This window comes from Drosophila obscura, unplaced genomic scaffold (genome assembly GCF_018151105.1).
Source record: "Drosophila obscura isolate BZ-5 IFL unplaced genomic scaffold, ASM1815110v1 contig_165, whole genome shotgun sequence".
Classification (NCBI taxonomy): Eukaryota; Metazoa; Arthropoda; class Insecta; order Diptera; family Drosophilidae; genus Drosophila; species Drosophila obscura.
The window spans coordinates 1,921,591-1,946,092 of NW_024542752.1; the positions used below are offsets into that span (position 1 = coordinate 1,921,591).

Here is a 24,502-nt window from a genome sequence, read left to right on the forward strand (position 1 = left end):
TCACTGCTAGTGCAAAAAATAAGTATCAACAGTATAAATTTCTGTTTTGTATTGTATGTTATGAATATAAAACTTTTTTATGTATATCTTGTGTTCTAAAGAGCTTAAATTTCGGAAAGATTTTGGTAATAATCTTGTTAATGGTAATATGGTAATAGTATTCTGAGCAAGTTGTTGTGTCTAAAGCTGAAAGTTTACAAAAGTGAGCGCAATGTTTCATAATTCTTAATGTTTATTATTTAGATTGTAATCAATTTTGTTTTCCAACGTTCATCATCAGATGCAGCGTTCAGCTCAATTAAGACCAACAAAACCCAAACGAAATGGAAATCAAGTGATTTGGCCGTTTTAGTTTGAACCTTATTATGTAAACTATCCAATAACAAGGTATTGAACTAGTTAGTAATATTAAACCATCTCTATTAAAACCAACAAAACAGCTATTACGTGAAACAAAGCAATCCAATCCGTGGAGCTCGGAAGGCGCCTAGCCAATCTTATTGAAAATTGATGTATCTATCAGATAAAATTATTTTTTTAGGGCTGAGAGGGCCCACTAGCTAGTAATATTAAACTGAATATCAAAATCATGGAATACGATTTCAATCATTAAAATAGAACGTTATCCCATTGTCGACCAGGGGGCTATTTAATATTTCCACGAAATTTATGTTTCTTTAACATATTTTACGCATTACAGGTGAAAGATGTCGGTGGTCATTTTTGTTTTGTAAGTAAAGAGGAGGATGGAGCTACAAGGAGCTTTTACAAACAGTATTTTTTCCGCGGTTTAACAAAGGGTGCTCAAAATTTTAAATAGAGGGGTGTTAAGTGGGTTAAGTCTCGTTTGATCGGCGGACTGCCCTGGTTTTTTTTATGGTATGCTTTTTAAATGGTATTTCTCGAAACTGAAATGGTATTTATTTGTTGGCCGGATGGTATTTTGTATCGTTATCGGCGCGGTCACGCTGGCGGTCACACTGTTGAAATTTCAAGAAAAACCAAGCAATTTGTTAAAAATTTACCAAATTAGATCGTTTTAGAAAAAAAATAACATAGCAGCAATGCTGCTGCTGTTTAATATTAATGTGAGTATTGCATCAGAGTTTTTTTTGTCTTAAACCAAACCATCCACACGCACACACACTCTACTGTAATTGTTTCTGCGTTCTGACTGTGGAAATTTCATTTTTTTTTCACGGTAGTTTTTTCGTCTTCTATTTTTTTTTGCATTTCATGCACTGCTATTGCGCGTGTGTCTGTCTGTGAAAAGAACGTTATATTAACAAAATGGGCTAAGGTTTGTGCAAAAAAAAGAACCGAAAAAAGGCAAAATGAAAAAAAAAATGCATTGCATCGGGCGAGACAGGGAGCAGAGCTGGTTTTGTTTTTGTTGCTGGGGCGAAAAAAAACAGACTTCTTCACCACACGCACGCATACACATGCATATTGGTTCGGTAGAAATCTTAGGAAATGCCGCACGGAAAAATAATGCCCAAGTGTTTCTAGAAATCGGGGTGCTCCGCAAGACACACACACACACATAAACGTATGCACCTAAAGGCACGACCAGACATAGACGCCAAAGTGTAAATTTTATAGTGAAAAAAAGTAAAGAACATTTTTCTGCTACTAGCTGCATAAGGGTCCGTTCCCAAGTCGCTGACCCCTCCCCTTTGCCACCGTTTGTTTTGCGTCTCAGGCCAACCTTGACTTACGCACGGCCACCGTCGCAACTCCTTTTCCCTCCCCCCATCGCCCATGCCCCTTTTCATCACTCTGCACTCTTCGACGCATCGCTCGGCGCCGCTTGGCGCTCATTTGACATTTCGCTCAAACATGTTGCGTTTGAGCCTGTGTGTGCCTGTCCGGTCTGTGAGTGTTCCCGTGTGTGTGTGTGTGGGTGGGTGGGTGTGAGTGTCTGTCAAAATTGATACAATTACAAATGCATTTGACTTTATATCTATATCCAAACGCATCGAAAGTTCTTGTTAATGCGCGCGCGCTCTTTTGCCGATTTACCTTACGCGTATTTGCTTCGTGTCTTGTGTGCTGTTTTGCGGCTGTTGCCAGTTGGAAATTTATTGTGCGTCCAATTGGCATATGGGAGTGTGTGTGTGTGTGTGGAAGGGATGCAGCATTTCTGCTAATGTAGTGGTAGTCCCGTGTGCCGTTCCATTTCGTTCCTTTCACAGCTGACAAGTGCAGTTACTTCTTCGGCTGTGTTCCTTCCATAATTCCGAGAGAGTGCGTTCACAACGTTTTTCCATTATTTTGATAGATATATAATCTGGGACCGTTCAGCCAACATTTCGATTTGCAATCTCGTCTCGTCCCATCTCGTTCGCACAGCTGCCAAGTGCAGTTACTCTTTTTCTGCTGCGTAGGTGGTAGTGTGTGCGGAACGCAGTTCCTTTTAGAGAAGAAAAGAACAAATATTTTTTCGCAGAGTTTGCATATTTCTTTCCTATCAAATTTCAGTGACTATTCATTCATTCATTTGTTTATTTGTATTGTTCGCCCCATCTACCATATGAACGTTTTATTTTTTTCTGTATGCGAAAGTTTTTTTTTTTTTAACAAAATAGTCCTTTTAAAGACTTTAAAACAATTTGCTAATTATATTTTTTGTTTCGTCGTGTCTTTTTGGTGAAATCTTGCAGTTTATTTATTAAATACGCTGACGATAAATTTTGAGGCAAAATTCAATGATTAATCAGTGGCGAGACATATAGAAAACCGAACCAACCGACCGACTTCAGGAGACGAGAGTAGGTGGAGGGTATAACACACCATCCACCACCAGAGTCAACGCCACCCACACACATAAAGAGAGAGCAAGAAAGAGGAGCAGGAGCTGTCGGAGCGGCGAGGCGAGGCGATTCGCGCCCGAGCCGTCGCCATCGACATCGCCATGAAGGTGGACACGGTAAAGCTGAAGAAGGGCTCTTCGGAGCTGACTTCCGAGTGCCGCGAACTGATCGATGAGCTGACAAAGCGGCGCACTCGCGCCGAACTGCTCGAGTTTCTCGACAAAATCCACGTATGGATCTATGGCAAGTGCGAGCTTTATCATTGGATCGAGATACTCGATCGTTTCGACAAAATACTGGATGAGGCAGCCAGACATGTGAATTCCAATGAATTTGTGCTCCAATGTGACACACAATTCCACTCAACGGTAGGTTCCCACGGTAGGTTTTTCCCCCCTCAACAAAAAACACACCATAGACGCACAGTTCTAATCCTTATCGTTTCCATTTTCGATGGATAAATCTGGATGCATGGATGGATGGATGGATGGTGTACACAGGATGTAACATTGCTGCTGCATGTGCTGAACTTTACGACACTCCTGATTGAGCACTCGTTCTCGCGGCATCTGTACAACTCCATTGAGCATCTGACACAGCTGCTCTCCTCACAGAACATGGACATTGTCCTGGCCGTACTGAATCTGTTGTATATGTTCTCGAAGCGCAGTAACTTTATACCGCGTCTACCCTTTGAAAAGAAGGAATTACTGATTGTGAAACTGTTCAACATAGCAGAGGTAAGAGACACCAATAAAGCCATAGGCCATAGCCATACAACCTTTGAGCCTTTTCTTTTGTAGCGCTGGGGCGATCCAAACTATGGACTCTCGCTCAAGGACTGCTGCATTGGCGAACCAAAGCTGGAGTTTCTCTATCAGCTGTGCATCGACTATGTGGACGAGCATGGTCATGCCGCTCAGCTGGAAATCCCTGATATGATGGACCTCTGCCACACGGCATCGGCACCAGAGGTGATCAAAACGATTGCCGGACAGATCTCAAAGCCCAGTGAGGCAATAAAGGTATGTCTTTGCCATTTTATACACTCATTTTACGCTCTCTTTTTACGCTCTCTCTTTATCTCCCTACCTTTTCTCTTGTAGATGCGCATTGCCCATCGTGTGCGTCTTATTTCTGGCTTTAACAACTACAAGCTGCGCCTGCAGTTTGTCCAGGCTCGCCTGCAGGCCGTCTCCATTTTGATTTACTCGAATGCCCTGCAGGACAACACAGACAAGGTGCTGTATCCCGGCTTTGGCGAAGAGCTCTGCGAGCTGATTGACAAGGAGGATGTGATCCTGGTGGAGATACGCGCCGCCGTCTTGCGCACCCTCACATCGATGCTGCACTTTGATCGCAATCCAAATGTGCCCAGGTGCGATGCTGCAGCAGAAACCCCCACGAATGATTTTCCCATAATTTGTTGATTGTTTTTTTTTTCCGCCCCGCCTTTTTTTTCTTTCCCTTTTTTGCGTGTTTCTCTGCAGCAGGGCCGGATCGCGGCTAATGAAGATTGTGCATTACACAGGCGCCGAACGACAGGGCGGCACATTGCCATTGCTGGTGCGCGATTGCATTAATAATCTGACGACACACGGCCTCACGGAGCGTTATCCCTTGATTCTGGCCACATCGCTGTTCTCGCTGCTGTACCATTTGGCCAGCTATGAGCTCGGTGGCTCTGCCCTCGTCAAGAGCGGCATGATGCAGTCGCTGCTGTGCGTGATCAGCTGGCCAGGTGTTGATCTCGAGCACATAACATTTGTGACGCGCGCCGTGCGGGTGATTGATCTGATCACGAACATTGATATTGCCCGATTCCATCAGAATAATGGACTGAATGTGTTTATCGATCGCCTGGAGAAGGAGATCAAGAGCTGTTGCAAGGCACTGGCGGATATTGGCATCACCCTGAAAGAGTCCACCCTCAGGGATGAGGGCAAACTGGATATGTCACTGGATCTAGTCGATGTGGATATCGAAGGTAGCCAGAGATTGCCCACAAAGGCGTTTCCACCCCCTTTCTTTAACACGTTTTTCTATCCGTTTTCAGATGGCAGTGGCTCCTCCCCACATCGCGATACATCCGATGATCATCTGGGCGGCATCAATCTCGATGATGAAGAGGAGGATCCGCCCGATGACGACGAGGATCAGGATCTGGAGGCGGCACCAGGACCCAGTGGCTCCAGCAACATGATAGTGGCTGTCGCCGGCTCTGGCGATGATGCTGGCACAGAGGGCAGCGCCCAGGCAGGCAGCAGCAGTGATCCAGCCGACACAGGACTCGCTGTGGTCGTATATCCAGCCAATAGTTACTATGCCCGTCCACTGGCCGAACGTAAGGCCGAACTGTCACAGTCGCAGCTGCCGCCGAGCAGCGTGCAGCCTAAGAAGCCCTCGTGCGTCACGCAGCGTGCGGCGCTGCTCAAATCGATGTTGAACTTCCTGAAGAAGAGCATCCAGGATCATGCGCACTTCAGCAACATGCGCAACATCATGGAGACGAGCCTGACCCAATCGCTGAGGCACATCATCGCCAACGCCGAGTACTATGGCCCCTCGCTGTTCCTTTTGGCCACCGATGTGGTCACCGTGTACGTATTCAATGAGCCCTCGCTGCTGTCCTCCCTCCAGGATCTGGGCATCACCAGCGTCATGCTGAAGGCCCTCCTCCAGAAGGATGTGCCAGCCACACGCGAAGTACTCGGCTCCCTGCCCAATGTCTTCTCGGCTCTATGCCTGAATGAGCGCGGCCTGTTCGAGTTCCTCTCGTACGATCCGTTCGACAAGGTGCTCAAGGTGCTGCTCTCCCCGGACTATCTGGTGGCGATGCGCAGGCGCCGCTCCTCGGATCCACTGGGGGACACGGCGACCAATCTGGGCAATGCCATGGACGATCTCATCAAACATCATCCGTATCTGAGGGCCGATGCCACCGAAGCGATTGTGCGGCTGCTCAACGAACTGGTGCGTCTTGGCTCCGATCCCAGCTTCATTTGCTGGCGGGCCAACAAGGAGAGCAGCGGCTCGGGCGGCGGCTCTCATGGCTCCGGCTCACATGGCGTCCTGCCCTCGGTGACGGCCTCCCCCATGGTGATGGTGGCGGGTGCAGGCGGCACAGCCTCTGTGCTGCAGAGTGCGGCCAATGATAACAACGACAGCAGCGGCGATGACGACGATGACGATGACGAGATGAGTTCCGCCTCGCAGCAACAGCAGCAGCCACCAGGCACGGTGGTGGGCGGAGGCGGCGTCGTTGTTGTGGCCTCCACATCACGTGGCACCGCCTCACAGGCAGCAGGATCCTCGGGAACTGGCACAGCAGGAGGATGCCTGACGGTGGCCACCACTTCCGCCTCCTCATCGTCGTCGGCTCTGGTTCGTGCCTCGGTGACGCCGCCAGAGCGCGAGGCCATACCCCTGATCGACTACATCCTCAACGTGATGAAATTCATTGAAGCGATCTTCAGCAACAGCCCGAACGGCGACCATTGCCGCGAATTTGTGCTGCACGGCGGCCTCAAGCCGATTCTGCAGCTGCTGTCGCTGCCCAATCTGCCCGTGGATTCGCCGGTGTCCACCACCTCGCAGGCTGTGGCGAATGTCTGCAAGGCGATACTCAGTCAGGCGCAGGAGACAAAGGTGCTCGATGTGGCCCTGAAGCAGCTGGCGGACATTGTGGGCAAGCTAAAGCCCCTCATCAAGCACTTCACCTTCCCGGGCGGCAGTGTCCTGCTGACGGAGTTGGTCTGCTGCCAGCGGCTGGAGGATGGCTTTGCCAATGCCGAATACACACCGATCCTGCACAACATGAGCTTCGTGCATGGCTATGTGGTGATGCTGGTGCATCTGTGCCGCAATGCCTCCACGGATATGCGGGCCATACTGCTCAAGCGCTGGGGCGTCAATCGGGAGACGGGCGTCCAACTGCTGCAGCAGCTCGTCCAGCTGTACATTTCGCTGGTGTGGGAGAGCACCATACTGCTGAATCTGTGCTCCGATGAGCCCACCCAGAATCCGGATCTCATCTGGGATGAGATTGCCGCCCAGATGTCGGCAGCTGCCGGCACCGACGATCCCCTGACCGAAGCGGAGCTCTCACGGAAGCTGGAGCGTGCCGCTGAGTTTCGCACAAAGTACACGCCCGAGGAGCAGTTCCGGTACATCAAGAGCCTGCTGGCGGCCAGCTCGCGGCTGGGCCGCGCCCTCGCCGAGCTGCTTGGCACGCTCGTCAAGCTGTCGGTGGGATCCCCACAGACACGCCAGCGCCGGATCAACGATCTGATCAGCAATATCAACAAAGTTCCTACACCGGAGGCGCGCGAGATAGCGCGGATATTGAGCTCCATTCTGGTGAATGGATTCAGCCACGAGAGCATCCTGCCAAAGCCCGTGCCCAAGCTGAAGCTGACGTTCCTCATCTGTTCGGTGGGATTCACCGGGCCGATGCTGTTCGACGACAAACGCTCCGCCTTTCATCTGATGATCTCGCAGTTTTGCGCCGAGAACGGCCTTAAGGCGTTCTTTGAGATGTTCTACTGGGCGCTGTCCCTCGATGCTGAGTCAAAGAAATTCGAGTTCAAGCAATGGGCCTCCATGGAGGATCTGATGCAGTCGCATGAGGATGACAAGCGTGACTGCCCGGAGGGCACTGGCGAGTTTCTCGACGCCTGGCTGCAGCTGCTCGAGAAGATGGTCAATCCGCGTGCAATGCTGGACTCGCCCTACACGATGAGTCCGCGTCTCAATTACATGCCCGACACGGTGCCCTTTGAGCCGGTCTTCTATCTGATACACATCCATCAGCTGGCCATGCAGGCCCTGCGCCGGATCTGGGCCCGACGACCCATTGCCAACTATGGCGCCAGCATGTTCGAGACGATGATCCTGATTGTCAAGCATCTGGTGAAGTCGCATGCCACGCTGCTGGAGCGCTATCACACGCGCCTCAAGGAGATCAAATTCGAGAATCTGTACATACGCAGCACGGACGATGGCCTCAATGTGGAGCACATTAAGACGCTCACGGACATGGGATTCACGCACTATCATGTAGTGGATGCGCTGCGCAACAATGGCTCCCTGGAGGAGGCCACCGACTATCTGCTGAACAATCCGGAGGCCAGTGCCCATTCCTCGCATGCCGCCACGACCAGTGCTGGTGCGACCAGTGGAGGTGCACCCACAGCGCCCACGCCTCCACCGACGGCCATGGAGATTGGCCTGGATGGCACCGGCATGGAGGGTGGCGAATCATCTGGCGGGGGATCGGGCTCCACCATCAGCCTGGGACCGACACCAACGCCCACATTCAGTCAGTACAAATCGGGCGGAAATCCATCCAGCTACGACTACAAGCATCTGAAGCTGATGCCGCCAATGATCTTCGATCGGTTCTGCGACGAGGCCATTGGCCGAGCCTTTGAGTTCATGGAGGCCATACCAGATGTGGTGAACAGTGCCTCGGATCTCATTGCGGTGCTCTACAGGCGCCACAATCACCTGAACAAGCAGGTCTTTGTCACGAACTTTGTGCGCAATGTCATCCAGTGGGTGGACTTTACGCTGCAGCTCTTTGAGAATCCACGTCAGCCGGGTGCCACCACCAGGGGCACACGCCTGGAGGAGTGCCTCACGGGCATGACGGCCACGCGTCTCTTTGTGCGCCTCAAGACCTCAACGCTGCTGCTGGACGAGAACTTTAGCGATATGCATCGACCGCTGGTGGAGGCCATCAATGCCCAGGACGCCATGGTGTCGCTGGTCAAGCTGCTCGACAACATGGCCCAGTGGATGATGGAACAGTCGGAGAAGCCCCAAGCGGAGCGCATAACCGTGCCCCGTTGGGTGCAGAATCTTGTCGATCTGATCGATGCCATCGACAGCATCAGTCACATTCTGCAGCGCAAGTCCAACATGCGTGCGGTATGCAGTGATGTGTGGCGCTGGTACGACGCCTCCACGGGCAAATGGAATGCCTATTCGGATGCCAACAATGAGCTCATCCGCAATGCCTACAATTCGGGCGAACGCTGGCTGCACATCAACATTGGCCGGCAGCGATGCACCGTCTCGTTCAATTGCATGACGCAGGTGAGCGAGGCCTCCGGCAGCCATCGTCCGGTGTTCCCCGCCCTCAAGCTCAGCGAGGCCATCTCCAATCTGAACAATCCCGTGGCCGCCACGAAGGTGGAACATCTGCTGAATCGTGTGATGCGCACCGCAGCCGATGGCCAGGGCACCACCCACACGGATGAGCTGATTTCGTTGCGACATTTGATGACATTCGGCGATGGCCAACAGACGCCAACAATGGTGCAGCCAGCAGCAGCAGCAGCAGCGCCGGCGACAGGAACCAGCGATGATACTTCCAATGATGGCGGCGGCAACACCACCACCACATCAACGAGTGGGGGGGCCAGAGCACGTGCCCGTTCCCCACCCGCACCCATGACAACGCGCAGCAAGTCGCGGCAGAAGAACGCCGCTGCGGCAGCGGCGGCCAAGGCAAAGACACCCACAGCAGCCAGTAGTGCAGCGGCTGCTGCGGCCACACCATCGATACCCAAGCGCACGCAGAGGATCATGCTGAGCGAGGAGAATGTGGGTCTGAGCAAATTCGATTGCGCCCGGATCATTGGCAGCATTGTGTCGCTGCTGCAGCCACCGATTCTGCTCCAGCACGAGACGAAACTGTCGCTGTTGCGCCTCTGTGCCCGCCTCACGCGCAACTACGAGAATGCCCAGACATTCATACGCTGCGGCGGGGTCAAGATGCTGCTGCAGCTGCAGCAGTCGTGCAGCTTCATGGGCTTCCCCACCTACGCCATCATCATACTGCGCCACGTGCTGGAGGCGCCGCCAGTGCTGCAGGAGGCCATGGAGCGAGTGCTGGGCATGCGGGCCGCTGGCATAGTGCCCGTGGGACAGCGTGATCTGATCTTTGTGCTCACCCAAGTGTCGACGGCAGTGTCGCGCAATCCGCAGATATTTGTGGCCGCCGCCAAGGAGATGCTGCGCGGCGAGTATCTCATGAATTCGAACAGCTCCAGCAGCAATGCCCTGGCGGACGATGCGCGCGTGATGGTCAAGTCAAAGTTTGGCCAACAGCCGACAGCAGCAGCCGGGGGACCCAATCCACAGACACCGCCACCAGCACCCGTCAAGGAGGAGATGTGGGAGGATCCGATGGTACAATCGGCGGTCGCCGTGCTCAAGGAGCTGCTGCTGGCGCTTGTGCAGCCATGCTGCCACTATAGCATTGCCATACCCACAAATGATCATCCCAAGGCAGCGGCCGAACTGCCACAAACGGATCATCCAGGCACCACACAATTTGGGGCCATGGAAGAGGATGAACCAGCACCAGCACAGCAGCAGGCACCGGCCGCCCAGCCAGCGACAAGCAGCAGCAGCAGCAGCACCAGCAGCAAGAAAGGAGCAACAGGCGGAGGAGGAGCTACTGCAGCAGCTGGTGCTGGCACCGCTGCCACGGGCGATGGCAAATATGAGCCCTGCTGCTGCACCTGGCATGTGCCCACCGCTGTGCACACCCACTCAAAGCCGACACTCTCCCGGGCGACGCTCCTCAAGCTGCTGTCCGATGCCACACGGGCCTACCAGTCGCTGTTGCCGAAGGTCCTGCTGGGGCATGTGTACACACCCACAGACAGTCCGCTGATACAGGAACCACAAATGACATTCATGGCCGTGCTGCTGGATCGCTTTCTGCCCATCACGAAGCGCCATCATGTGCCCGAGGTGAGCACCATGGCCCGCGTGCTCATCTGCTCGATATCCGACTGCTACCAGATGCCCGGAGTGCAGGTGCAAGTGGCCGAGGAGCTGCATGCGGCGGTGGCGAGGGCTCTCGCCCAGCCCGACTCCTCGGAGAAGCACACACGGCTGCAGGTGCTAATGAGCTTGTTCCCGAACCTAATCGAGTCGCCGATGCTGTTCGACAAGGTGCACATGCACCGCAACAACATGTACCGCGTCCTGTTGCGGCAGGGCGTCATGACGTACCTCACCAAGATTGCCCAGTACAAGGATCTGTCGAATCACAACACCCTCTGCACGCTGGCCTCCATCCTGCGGCCCATGGAGATCCTGCTGCGCTTCAGCGTCTCCACGACGACCCTCGGCTCCAAGCGGATACTCTTTGGCGGCGCCAGCACTGGCGGAGCCGGCGGCACGGGTGCCGGCAACAATGCCTCTGGCTCGGGCATTGGCGGATCCTCCATCCATGTCCTCCCTGGGCGGAGGAGGTGGCGGCGGCAACAGCGGCAACAACACCTACGGCGCCATCATCAACCGCCGCTTGTATCCACGCCTCGCCGCACGCACAGCCGCCGGCGCTGCTGTCGAGCGTTCGAATGGAATGGGCGGGGAGCATGTTCTGCGGGACATCATCCGCAACGTGCTGTCGGACAGGCGGCATGCCTTTGAGTTTATATTCAACTCGGACGAAATGGCCGTCGATCCAGAGGATGCGGCACCGCCAGCAGGCGGCTCGGGAGCTGCTGGCTCGGGCGCAGGAGCAGGCGCTGGCCTGGGCCTGGGACTGGGTCTCGGAATGGGATCGAGCAGCAGCAACACCAGCGCCGCCGCTGCCTCCGTCATCGATGTGGTGGGAGAGCGCAACAGCGGCAGCAGCGGGGGAGGTGGCATCGGCGGCGAACCAAACGATGGACCCTCGGGATCGGCAGGTGCCGCAGGTGGCTCTTCATCCGGCGGGCCCGTGCGTCCCGTGCTCAACTTTGACCAGCTGTGGGATGACTTCCTGCAGAGCGAGGGCCTGCGTCTGGCCTCGCGCGCCGCTGGAACCGGCGGCAGCAGCGGCAGCTCCTCGCAACAACATCCACAAAACGGAGCCGCTTCGGGTGCAGCGAGTGGCGGCGGTGGAGCTGGCGCCGGCTCTGGCTCTGGCAGCTCCATCAATGTGGATCCCCGCCTGCGCAGCTCCCAGCCCGATGGACACCTGGCACCCGATGGAACCAACGCCAGCAGCAGTGGCGGCGGCAACGGCAGCAGCGGCAACGACAACGGCCTGGGCGGTGGCAACAGCGATGGCGCCTCCACCTCCTCCGATACGGGCGCTCGGGAGAATCGACGCGAGATGAATGCCTCGCTGCTGGGCGATGCCAGCAGCTCGGATTCCGATTCGGATGGCTCCTCGGAGAACGATGAGCGGAACGATGACGAGGACGATGACGACGATGATGCGCCCGACGAGGATGCGGACGAGCACAGTGAGACGGATGTCGACGAGGAGCGTCCGCGACAATTTATCGAGGTATTCGATCACATCTACGAGCCCGAGTCCTCGGAGACGGCCTCCAATGACGCCGATGTGGATGCCGACGACGACGATGATGACGATGACGAGGATGTCGACGACGACGATGCGGATGACGATGACGATGATGAGGATCGTGCCGCCGGTATCGATGATCCCGAACTGGAGAACCAGATCGACATTGCCCTGGCCCTGAGCAACTCCAACAATCGTCCCCGACGCAGTGCAGCCATCACGGCATCCGGCGAGCCGGTGCCCGACGATCCGATACCCGATGACGATGACGACGACGACGATGTCGATGACGACGACGATGATTCGGCCGTAAATGAGGCGGCCAGTCGTGCCGAAGCCTTCCTGTTCGAGCGTCTGGTGGTGGACAATCCCTTGCTGATGCCCACACCGCCGACCAGCTTCCGTGTGCGGATGAACAGCTCCATTGCCCAGCCCCTGGACATTGATGTGAACGGAGCAGGAGGAGCAGGGAATGCCAGTGGTGCAGGTGGCTCCGGTGGTGGCACCGGCGGAGCTGCAGGCTCATCCGCGGCTAGGGGTGGCTCTAGCGGAGGTGCAGCTGGCGGTAGCAGCAGCGGCGAACGTCCTGCGGCCTCCGCCCTGCGTCCCTCGTCGCGTTCCTGGATTGCCCCGGACTTTAGCTTCATCAGCGCCGCTGGCGGCATACCACAGGGAGCGAGCGGTAGCAATGCCGCCGCCAACGGAAACGAGGCTGGTGGAGGCAGCGGAGGAGGAGCAGGCGGCGGTTTCCACACGCCCAGCGGAGGAGCAGCGGCGGCAGTGGCAGCCGCAACCGCATCGAACAACCAGAACATGAGCAATCTCCTGGACGAACAGGTGGCCAGCGGCGGAGCTGGCGGCAGTGGCGGCGCAACAGTGGCCAGCGGAGGCCATCAGAGTGGCGGCGGTGGAGGCGGCTCTGGCTCCTCCACGATGTGCAACAACGGAGTGCGCCGTCGCTTGATGTACTTGGACCAGCAGTACTGCGTGTGCATGCCCACGCACCAGAACCCCACGGAGGAGACCCAAATCGAGATATTCACACAGGACGCGCTCCACTGGTGGCTGGAGGAGGCCAAGGCCCTGGATATGGAGAGCCAGACGGATGCCTGCCTGTATGCGGCGCACTTTCTGCTGCCGTATCTGATACGCCAACTGAAGGCGGCCCATTATCAGCGCAAGCAGGAGGAGGCCGCACGCCAGGCGGCCATGGCAGCCGCCGCGGCAGCCACCACGGCCACCACCATAGCAACGCCAACGGCCACGACACCCACACCGATACCCACATCGACATTTACGAGTGCCACAGCGACAGTGACATCTGCAGCAGGCACAGGAGCACCGACAGCTACAGCTACAGCCGCAGCCACAGCTACAGGCAGCAACAGCAGCAACAATCGTCGCAGCTCTATACCCGTACTGATCCCCATGCTGATACCCTCTCCGCTGGCGCCAGCAGCAGCACAAGCATTGGCCGCCCGAGGAGTAAACCCTGATGGAACATCCACCACCAACACACCCACAACGACTGCAACAACGGTGGCCACAACAGCAGCAGCAGCCGAAGCAGCGGCGCCCACTGTGGCAGCCACTGCCACAGCTGTCAATCCAGCTGAAGGTCAGGCGCTGCCACAGCCGTATGCCACAGCAGCGCGTTCGCGTCCGCTGCGTGCACCGATACGTAATGCCACACTGCGCCGCAACGAGCCGCGGGCGCCCTTTAACATTTATGCAGAAATTGATTTGACCAACGATCCGGATATTGACGACGATGATAATGATGTAGAGCCAGCTGGCAGAGGAACAGGCGCAGGCACCGCTGCAGCTGCAGCAGCAGCTCTAGCTGCCGTACAGAGCCATCAGAATGTGGCAATTGAATCACATCCGTCAATGTTTCTGCCGCCAGCGGAACCATTGGCTGTGGCGCCACGTCATCCGCCAGTGCCACATTTGCCAGCAGCCAGTGGCCGGCCACCGCGTCTCCATGTGCGCGTACAGGATGTAAATATATTCAATGAATTTGGACAGGTACAACTTGCTCCTTGCTCTCCACCCGTCTTTCGTCTCCCTTCTCTAACGTCTTTCTTTCTCTCCTCTGTTCTGTTCCTTCTGTAGAGTGCCCCACGTGTGCTGAATGGACGGACACATCGTTTGATGTACGGCCAACAGCGGCTGAGTCATGCGGGACGTGGCCCGGCGCCACCACCACCACCACCGCCGCCGCCCCCATTGGCCCCGGCACCGGCTTCGGTGCTCGATTTCTATCCGGCTGCAGCGGCAGCCGTCGAGTCCGGCGGGGCAGAGATGCAACCGATCAACTTAGATTTCGATCTGGAGCCACCACACCGGAATGATGCCTCCGACCAGGATAATGTGCAGGAGGAGGAGGAGGAGGAAGTGAATCTGTTGTGGCCCGGGACATTTGATGAGCCCGAGCAAGAGGCGGCACAGCGCCAGCAGCAGCAGCAGCTGCAGCAGGAACAGGAACAACAGCAGCAGCAGGAGGATGATGAGGCGGAGTCAGTCCAGAGCATTAGCGGCCGCCCAGTACCATCGCCCCAGCACAGTGATAGGATAACGCCACCCATTCAGGTGACCATCACCGATGAGCCGCTCATGGGGGGCGGCCATACTCACCCGTCCCCCCCGTCCGACCACAGCCCATCCCCAACAGCAGCAGCAGCAGCAATCGCGTACTGCTGTAACCTCTGGAGGTCGCAGTGGGAATCTCTTTTGGGATCGTCGCCCACTAACGCCGGAGGAGGATCTTCCTCCTCCACCTCATCCGTCACCGCCACAGCGCCAACTACAGCTGCTGCCAGCTCCGATGAAGGAGGATCTGCTGCAAGTGGATCTGGAACGGGAACTGCAACCCGAACCGTCACAGACATGAGCCCCGAAGTGCGGGCCGCTCTGGGCGATCTGGAGGTGCCAGAGGGCGTCGATCCCTCCTTTTTGGCAGCCCTGCCCAGCGAGATGCGCGAGGAGGTGATCCAGGAGCATCTGCGCATGCAGCGCATTCGCCAGCGGGCCCAACAGAATGCCATCCAAATCGCACACGATTCGCTCGTGGAAGTGAATCCCGAATTCCTGGCCGCCCTGCCGCTCAGCATCCAGTCGGAGGTGCTCATGCAGCAGCGCATCGAACAGCAGCGCCAGGCAGCGCAGACAGCCAATCCCGAGGATCCCGTGGATACGGCTGCATTTTTCCAGAATTTACCCGAGAATCTGCGTCAAGTGGTGAGTGGAAATGGACCAAAATGGACTCCCCCTCTATTTGGTTGCTAATTTCGCTGTCTGTCTCTTGTCTCTCATTTAGATACTCTCGGACATGGAGGAGTCGCAGATTGCAAGCCTGCCGCCAGAGTTGGCCGCCGAAGCACAGTTCCTGCGTCGCGACTGGGAGACACGCAATGGCCCACGCCTGGGGGATGCCCATCCCCCCAGCAATGCTCTATGTAAGTCCACTAGTCCAATTCCCAGGAATGGAAATACTTTTAGTGCACGAAGAAGCAACCCATCGAAAGCTAGATAACATATCCATTATTTATTGGATCGATGCGGTGGGTTTCAATTTAATATTCGCTTCGTTCGGTCAGTCAGAATCGGCGTCTTAGCTTTCTCCTGCCATCCAAACTCTTCTCTTGCTCTCCAATTGATTTTCTGGTAGAGAAAACAACACAAAATGTTGAGCTCTTGAGCGAAGTCTTTCGAAATAATTACAATAACAATTTGTTGGATTCGACTATGAGGAATGGGTTCGCTTTGAATTGCGCTCTGCCACGCAGACGAGAGCCTTCCTCACAGAAAGGGCAAACAACTTAAGAGCGTAGGACAGAAGCAAGTAGGCAATGCTGTTTTCTTTTCATTCTTCGCTGCATTTCAGAGGAATGATTTGAATCCGAATCAGACTTAGGGATGATCGAAGGACATGAGTAACGCTCTGATATATTGAATGCTGTGGATAAATGCAGGGCTCTAATAGGAATAATATACCCAGATTTACCCAGAAAGAACTCTCTCTCTCTCTCTTAACAAGTAACCCAAGAGGTAATTTTACTTGTGGGTACCAAATCAAACGGAGGCCGAATGTGATAGCTGATTTTCTTCTGTTCTTAAATAACAAGAAAATGCATAGCCATGGCCATATAGCCATATCCAAAGAAATCAGCATGATTTGCCATCCATTGATCCCTTGCTTCTCTGCTCTCTTTAATCGATATCTAACTGTTGCATCGAGAGCTTCTAATGTGCAATCTTTTATTGTTTACGCCCACAGCCCGTTTCCAGAACACGCTGCAGAGCCTGGAGGAGGCACGCTGGCACAGTTCCATTTGGTACGATGCCAGCGGCAATGCCCAGCCGCAGCATCATCAGCACACGACCATTGTGCACCATCATGCCCATCACCACTCGCCGAATGTGGGCAAACCGCTGGCCCTGCTCATGATGGAGGATGAGAATATACTCCTCGATCCGGACTCCCTGGCCACGCTGCTGCTGTTCCTGTTTGTGGAGGACCAGAAGGTGAACAGCATGCGGTTGCATCGCGTCATCCGCAATCTGTGCCACCATGAGCCAACGCGTGATTGGATCATCAATGCCCTGATTAACATTGTCCAGAAAACGAACGAGGAGAGCGCCAACTTTGGGCGGGACGGGACAGGGACAGGGGCAGGGCAGCAAGCCCGATTGGCTGAAGCTGCGCGTGGACGCCGCCTTTGGGTACAAGAGCAACATCTTTCTGATCAATCATCTGCACGACGAGACCACCAGTGCCAGTGGCAGTGGCAGTGCCAGTGCCAAAGGCATCAGCATCAATCCGCAGGCGGCCCAAATGATTGTACGCAACTGTTTGGATCTGCTGTTCGTGCTGGCCAAGCACTATCCGTCCAGCTTTGTGCCGTACCATCGCGAGACCAAGACCCGTCGCATGCTCAGCGCCGTGTTTGGGATGCCGCCACCCGTGCCGGGTGCACGCATCGAGGAACAGCAGCCGCAGCCCCCACCCGCTGGCGGCACCCTCGACTTTCGTTCGCGCTTCTATCGCTATCAGGTGGCCAATCGGATGCGTGCCATGCTCGAGGATCATCCGCGAATACTGGCACCGCCCACACCGCCGCAACCAGTCCAGGCCACAGCCACAGCTACGGCCACGTCGCCCCTCGATGAGGCTCCCTCCACATCGAAGGCGGCTGCCGCCAAGGCAGCAAAGGCAGCCACAACGACTGACGGGGGCAGTGGCTACCAGACGAACTCGTACAACTTCTGGGATGTGGTCCTGAACATTGACCGCCAGACGGAGGAGCGCATGAAGCATGTGGCCAAGTTTCCCATCGTCTCGCAGCCCTCATGGGAGTGGGTGGCCAAGACGGGTGACTTTCTATCGTTCAGCGATTCGCCGTTCGGCCAACTGCTGGCCATGCTGCCGTACAAGGTGATCTGTCGGTCGCCCCATCTGACGGATATGCTCGTGAAGCTGCTGGCCTCACTCAGCACCGAGCTGCCCAAGGAGGAGGAGCCGGGCCCGGTGATTGAGCCCCAAATGCCCAAGCTGATACCCATGAACCAGGCGGTGCTCAATCAGCAGGCGCAGCAGAACCAGGAAATGTCCCAGGCAGCGGCCGCCTTGACGGGGGCCAATGCCTCCGGCGACAGTCACACTCACACCAGCCGTCCCCTGCCCGAGCTAAAGAAGATGCCCCCACCGCAGCTGACACTCCCGATGCCCATCAAGCCGAAGCGCAAGATCTACGCGAAGAACTTCTCGCAGCTGCAGCTGGTCATCGAGGTGCTGACGCATCAGTGCGGCACCACCGAGGGCCTGGACAATGTGGCCAAGCTGATTGTCAATCTCACGCAGTGCTCGCAGGCATCGAATGCCATTTTCATACAGTACTTGACCGCCGCCATTCTGGGCCTCGCCGAGGAGGTGCGCCAGGCCATAGAGACGCTCCTCCAGGAGATACGGGCGTACAACAGCAATGCGGGATTGCCCAGCACCTCGCAACAGGCGGCGGCGGCAGCAGCAGCCGCAGTGGCAGCAGCAGCTGCGGCATCAGCAGCTGCAGCAGCAGCAGCGGCGGCGGCAGCGGCAGGACCCTCCACCTCGGCTGGCCTCCTGCCCAATTTGGCCGTACACGAGGGCATCATGCAGGATCGCTTCACCGCCGAGCATGTCATCATTTCGGCCCCAAAGAACGCCAAGCCGACGTGCGAGCTACAGCTGCCGTCGATGAAGAAACTGATGTCGAACTCGTCCTCGCAGCCGTTCTTCCTGCGCACCCTGAAGATCTTCATGCAGGTGCGGGACATGTACGAGAACCAGACGGTGGCCTCCGACGACGAGGAGGACTTTATTGACATCCTGGGCGATGGCGGGGCCACCAGCGGCAGCAGCTCGGATGCCTCACGTTTCCGTGCACGCATGGAGACGAACCAGCCCTCGGATGGAGCCATCGATGGTGACTGCGACGGAGATGGCGATGACGAGGATGATGAGGAGGCCATGCCACTGGGGGGATCGTCCGGCGCCTGTGGCGGCGTCGCCGGTGGCGTTGCTGGTGCCAGCGGCACAGACAGCAGCAAGCCCGGAAAGCCCACGCTCAGCCAGATCCTGTGCCTCGATGTCCTGTGGCATACGCTGAGCGAGTGCCTGGTGGCATTGGAGGAGTCCAAGGATGAGTTTGCCGTCCTCGTGCTGCAGCCGACAGTGGAGGCCTTCTTCCTGATCCATGCCTCCCATCGCATACCCAAGAAGGGGGCACGCGGGCGGGCCGCATCGAGCCGTGCATCGGCCAGCAATACGTCATCATCGTCGGTGCAGGACATCTCACCACTGATGGACGAGGGCAGCGGCAGCGGCAGCACAGCCTTCAGCTCGGATGATGCCCAGGATGCCAGCAATACGTCCATCGGTAATGCCAATGCCAATCCCAATGCTGGAGCCGCAACTGCAACCGGCTGCGGTTCCGGTCTGAGTGCCCACGAGGCACAGCTGAAGCAGGATCGCCACAAGTTCCTTCAGTTCGCTGAGAAGCATCGAACTGTGCTCAACCAGATCCTGCGCCAGTCCCCCACCCACCTGTCGGACGGCCCCTTTGCCGTTCTCGTGGACCACACACGCATCCTGGACTTTGATGTGAAGCGCAAGTACTTCCAGACCGAACTGGAGCGCCTCGACGAGGGCATACGCCGCGAAGAGCACACAGTCAGCGTTCGTCGTGTCACCGTCTTTGAGGATTCATTCCGTGTCCTGTATCGTTTGGGACCCGAGGAGTGGAAGAATCGTTTCTACATTGTGTTTGAAGGTGAGCTCAAATCCGCCCCCTTTATTTCCCCCTCCTTCCTTCGAAGCTTCGCCCTTTACTGATTGCTGGTTCTTCCCGCCCCTGTTAATAGATGAGGAGGGTCAGGACGCTGGCGGCCTGCTACGTGAATGGTATGTGATCATATCCCGTGAGATCTTCAATCCGATGTATGCCCTGTTCTGCGTATCGCCGGGCGATCGCGTCACCTACATGATAAATCCCTCCAGCCATGCCAATCCAAATCATTTGAGCTACTTTAAGTTTGTCGGACGTGTGATTGGTAAGCCACCAGAGTCAGCCGCAGAGCCGCCTCTCAGTCCTAATCCTATAATATTCTGTCATTATAGCCAAGGCTGTGCACGACAACAAGCTGCTGGAATGCTACTTTACGCGCTCCTTCTACAAGCATATACTGGGCAAACAGGTGAAGCACACGGACATGGAATCACAGGACTATGAATTCTACAAGGGTCTCGACTATCTCATGAAGAACGACATCTCCAATTTGGGCTACGAGCTGACCTTCTCCACCGAAGTGCAGGAGTTTGGCGTCACCCAGATACGTGATCTCAAGCCGAATGGACGCGACACACCCGTCACCGAGGAGAACAAATTCGAGTATGTGCAGCTGGTGTGCCAATTAAAGATGAGCGGCTCCATACGTCAGCAGTGAGTACCATACCACCATAGCGAGAGAGATTGGCGAATCGCCACATTTGATCCATAATTAAATTTTCTTATTCCCCTTCCACAGATTGGATGCATTCCTCGAGGGCTTCTACGATATAATTCCAAAGCATTTAATCTCGATTTTCAACGAACAGGAACTGGAACTTCTCATATCCGGCCTGCCAGATATTGATATAGAAGATCTGAAGGCCAATACCGAATATCATAAGTACACGTCGAAATCGGCACAGGTAAGAGATTCCTCCACCTTCTTCGCCTATTCCTTTTTATTCCCCCACTTAAATTCCTACTCCTCTTGTATATCTCTTTCTAATTCATGGTCTCGCTCTCTCTCTCTTTCAGATCCAATGGTTCTGGCGTGCGCTGCGCAGCTTCGACCAAGCGGATAGGGCCAAATTCTTGCAATTTGTCACCGGCACCTCGAAGGTCCCACTGCAGGGCTTTGGCTCATTGGAGGGCATGAACGGCATACAAAAATTCCAAATCCATCGCGACGATCGTTCAACGGATCGCCTGCCATGTGCACACACTTGGTGAGTGAATTAGCAGCATAAAGTGGCGGGGGAAAAGCTATAATAAATTGAGATTTCCAATATTTTGTCTGGTTCATGCATTGAAGAGAATCGATGCAGGGGTGTGGGTTGTTTATAAATAAATAAATTAGTGATTTGTTTTAGATTTGCATAGCTACGAGCATTCCATGAGACGATAACTGATTACCTTGAACTAGGGGACTGACTCTTTTGGCCTGGGGGGTCCCTGCTTTAATTATCCCACAATACTTTTGGACTTCTTTCTACCAATCCATGTTTCCTTTTATATCTATTTATTTCTCTACCCCTCCGAATGCGATACGATCTGTTTGGATCCTTAGCTTTAACCAACTGGATCTGCCGATGTACAAGTCATACGATAAACTGCGTAGCTGCCTGCTGAAGGCCATTCATGAGTGTTCGGAGGGCTTTGGCTTCGCCTAAACGCGACACCACATACCACACTACTCGATGATACCTAGACGACGACGACGAAACGACGACGACATGGAGCGCAGCGCCTACGAAAACAAAATTTGAATTAATTTAAGAACACCGCACCCTCCACCCCCCCAATATATATTTTCGAGATGAGAGAGGAGAGAACAGCCACTGCAGATGTGAGAGAGCGAGTGCAAGGCAGCAAAAACAGGAAAGAAACATTAAATAAAAAAAAGCAGAAATGCAGCAAAAGCCGCAAACAGCAAAATGCATAAACATACAATACATATAGTTAAATAGTATATATAAAAAATGTTGAATTAATTATTAATTTTCGCGCCTATATATATATACAATATATATTTTCTTAAATTTTCAAAAATGGAAAAAGAAAGATGGCGAAAAAAATCTAGAAAGTGTAGAGAGAGATAGATTCCCAAAACAAAACAAAAACATAAACCACACGAAAGAAAGAAAGAAAGAAAGAAGAAAATTACAATACAGAATACACAAAAGAATAGAAGAAAGAAGGTAAAGAGGAATAATGATCTAAATTTAGTATGCGTAAATCATTTAAACTATATAATTTTCGTTTTTCTGTCGATTCAAACATTTCCCATTAAACAATAAAAAAAAAAATACAATTATAAAAATACAAAACAAAATATTATTTTTTATTATTTTTATTTATTATAATAGAAAAAAAAGAAGAGAGAGAGAAGATAAAACAAAAGCCCTAGTATATACAATAGTCTATAGGAAATTCACAGTATACGCCTTTGGTTTCTAGTTTATCTGTAATGAATCCAAAGACACGGCGACGTGGACGCGGACGTGGACTACGAAGGAGAAGAATATTTAAAAATGGATTCAAATATCTCGATGTTACATATATAAGTCTATGTGTTATGCATTTTATTTGTGTGCAATGAGCCGTAAATGTAACTCACAGAGAGTGGTGGAGTCAAGAAGTAAGCTCATTTATCGTAATAAATTTCAAAGAAATCTCAAATATCTGTTGCATCATTTGAATAACTAGCTGAAAGTCGCGGCCAACTATTTTCCAGCCAAAGCACGCAGCACTATCTGGCTATCGATATCGCTTTAATGCAATCGGTTTGCTGAAATATCACCGCTCGCTGAAGCAAAAATGGAATGGATGGGAAATAAAATGGTTCGTTTCGCATCATCTCATTAATGAATTTAATTTAATATAGCAACGAAAAACAGCAAACGATGGGAGTGAATTCGATTTCAAGCAGGCAGCAGGATATCGATCTAGCCGATATCTTCTTGAAAATGAGTTGGCAGCGCCAAAATTAAAATATCAACAAATTCTTGGTTTAAAAAATGGTGCCGCTGGCGTTGACTGGGCATGGATGCGTTTATTAGAAAGGAGCTGATCCTCAATGCTGGCACAAGCCTCGAAAATGTCGCCCCGCACTGCATCAAACTACTGGACTGGCTGCTGGACTGCCAGGTGGAGATCCAATCACAACAGAAGCTCCTCAAGCTGACGCCAAATCTAATCGAATCAATAATGAAGGCCACCATGTACCTGTTCGAGTGCCATGACCGCTTCGGTGAGGCTCTCGCGGAGCGCTGCAACTCCCAAAGTTTCTACGCCACATGCTCCACACTGGCGGAACGCAAACAGAGCATCAAGGAGCTGTGTGCCAGCATAGTAAAGACAAGAAAGGGCGAGTCACATGCCGCATTGCTGCACTTGATGCACAAGCCGTTTGCGGACGTGCAACCGGCGTGGAGCGTCATCAAGGAGCTGGACTGGGCAGCAATGCGTCAGCCGGCTGCATTCGACCCTGCGCAAATGGTCAGCACTGATCTCCTGCAAATGCGTCGCCTGGTTAAGCGCATCTGTCGTCTGTCCACGCTGCAGAAAATGGAAACTGCCCTGCACCGTGCCCTAGAGCTGGTCGGCTTCAGTGTGTGGCTGTGTCTATTCCGTGAGCCACGGCAGAGCAACATACACTCGGACTGCCATCTGCTGCGCCACATGATCTGTGATATGCTGGCCGAGGGCGAGGCCCAGACTGGCCCCTGCTGTGGCTTCCTGCACAACATGTACCTCTTTGTGGCGAACCCAGCCAATGAGTTGCGATTCTGGGCCTGTCTGGACCATGCCCGTCTGCCCGGTAGCCTCATTGCCTACTTGATTGGGTACTGGAATCGCCACATGCCCTACTTGGACCTGGACGACATGCAAATCACGGCCGATGCTCCACCCCCGGTCGGCGCCTGCCCGCCGCTGCCACTAGACGAAGTGACATTTCTCACCCACCTCCTGCTGACGCCACGATCGCCCTGCCGCGAGCAATTCTATCTGCAATTGCGACCACATGCCATGACCAGCCAGCTGATGGAGCTCCTCAATAAAGTTGCTTTTGTGTACAGTTAAGGATTCGGTTTTGGTTTATTGTGTTCGGAATCGGGATTGGGCAGAAATTCGCAGTTTCCGTCAACCATTTTGATCACCTTCTCGCCTTTTTCGGCCAGAATCTCCTCAATATTACGCTTGCCGTTCAGATCCGTGAACCAATTCAGATTGTCGGCTATCAGGTGATGATTGGCACAGCCCTCGCACGTCACGATCACGACGCCGCGCTGATAGGCAACCTTTGAAATGGTCTTCATGTTGCGCGTCTGGCAGATCTTGCAGGTGTAAATGAGCTGCATTTTCGTTTGCAGCTCGCCCAGGGGAATGCTGTTGGTAGCCTTGTTGTCTCCTGCATCTTTCTGAAAGGTACGCAACCAATGATATAGATGAATGCTCTCCAAAGAGAGGGGGCTTATCTTCAAGACTTACGACTGGTTTGCTGCTACTGCTGCTGCTGCTCAGGAGTCGCGTGCCACTGCACGTGCATCTTTTCGTGCCGGTCCAAACAGGATCAGCTGTTGTGGTGGATGCCAGTCTCGAAGTGGGAAATTGCAACTGCAACTGCCTGTGCGTGCGTGCCTCATTTAATGCTATTCTTGTTGTAACTTGTATCACGCGCTGGCCCAAGCCAGCAGAAAGTCTGTACAACTGCCTGAAAGTGCTCATTTTGCCAAAAAATATTATTAATTGAAAGAGAAGTACACGAAATACACTATTTAGAGATGAACTTTTGCACAGCTGTTACAGCACCACCTAGTGATGGAATAAATTTATATGCTTTGAAAATTTAACAGCCGTGACTGGCAGCGCAGCAACAGAAAAACGATAAATTTATATTCTGAAATATTAATATTCCGTTATCACTGTTAACAAACTACCAACACTAAGACAAATTCATGAACTATGCCGATATAAAGTCACTAATTTTAGTCCTAATTTAATCAGATAAAGTAAATTAAACAGTCACTGTTTCTGTCACGACTTTTGGTTGAATTGGAAAA

General features: G+C 53.6%; 3 protein-coding genes across 4 annotated transcripts; 2 read left to right on the plus strand and 1 right to left on the minus strand.

Moving 5' to 3' along the window:
* The first annotated feature begins 970 nt into the window (after positions 1–970).
* On the plus strand, positions 971–22,113 carry LOC111072461 (E3 ubiquitin-protein ligase HUWE1). Its single transcript, XM_041591926.1, is given in 18 exon segments — positions 971–1,088; positions 2,664–3,181; positions 3,314–3,553; positions 3,617–3,838; positions 3,920–4,191; positions 4,304–4,800; positions 4,870–10,192; positions 10,247–11,043; positions 11,084–14,160; positions 14,248–15,372; positions 15,452–15,590; positions 16,412–16,782; positions 16,784–19,442; positions 19,534–19,722; positions 19,790–20,111; positions 20,197–20,362; positions 20,475–20,665; positions 21,007–22,113. Coding segments are annotated over 17 exon segments (15,960 nt in total). The 5' UTR covers positions 971–1,088; positions 2,664–2,914; the 3' UTR covers positions 21,110–22,113.
* Positions 22,114–22,286: 173 nt separating this feature from the next.
* On the plus strand, positions 22,287–23,537 carry LOC111072439. Its single transcript, XM_022364313.2, has one exon. It carries the CDS (start codon positions 22,482–22,484, stop codon positions 23,520–23,522), a length of 1,041 nt encoding a protein of 346 aa, XP_022220005.2. The 5' UTR covers positions 22,287–22,481; the 3' UTR covers positions 23,523–23,537.
* On the minus strand, positions 23,498–24,280 carry LOC111072440 (DNL-type zinc finger protein). 2 transcript variants are annotated; one of them, XM_022364315.2, is made up of 2 exons: positions 23,931–24,015; positions 23,498–23,856 (listed from the first exon to the last, which is right to left on the minus strand). In XM_022364315.2, the coding sequence occupies exon 2, from the start codon at positions 23,798–23,800 to the stop codon at positions 23,519–23,521; it is 282 nt and encodes a 93-aa protein (XP_022220007.1). In that variant the 5' UTR covers positions 23,801–23,856; positions 23,931–24,015; the 3' UTR covers positions 23,498–23,518. The 2 variants fall into 2 exon arrangements, with proteins under 2 accessions (XP_022220007.1, XP_022220006.2); XM_022364314.2 differs by having other exon boundaries at positions 23,500–23,860; positions 23,931–24,280.
* Between the last annotated feature and the right edge of the window lie 222 nt (positions 24,281–24,502).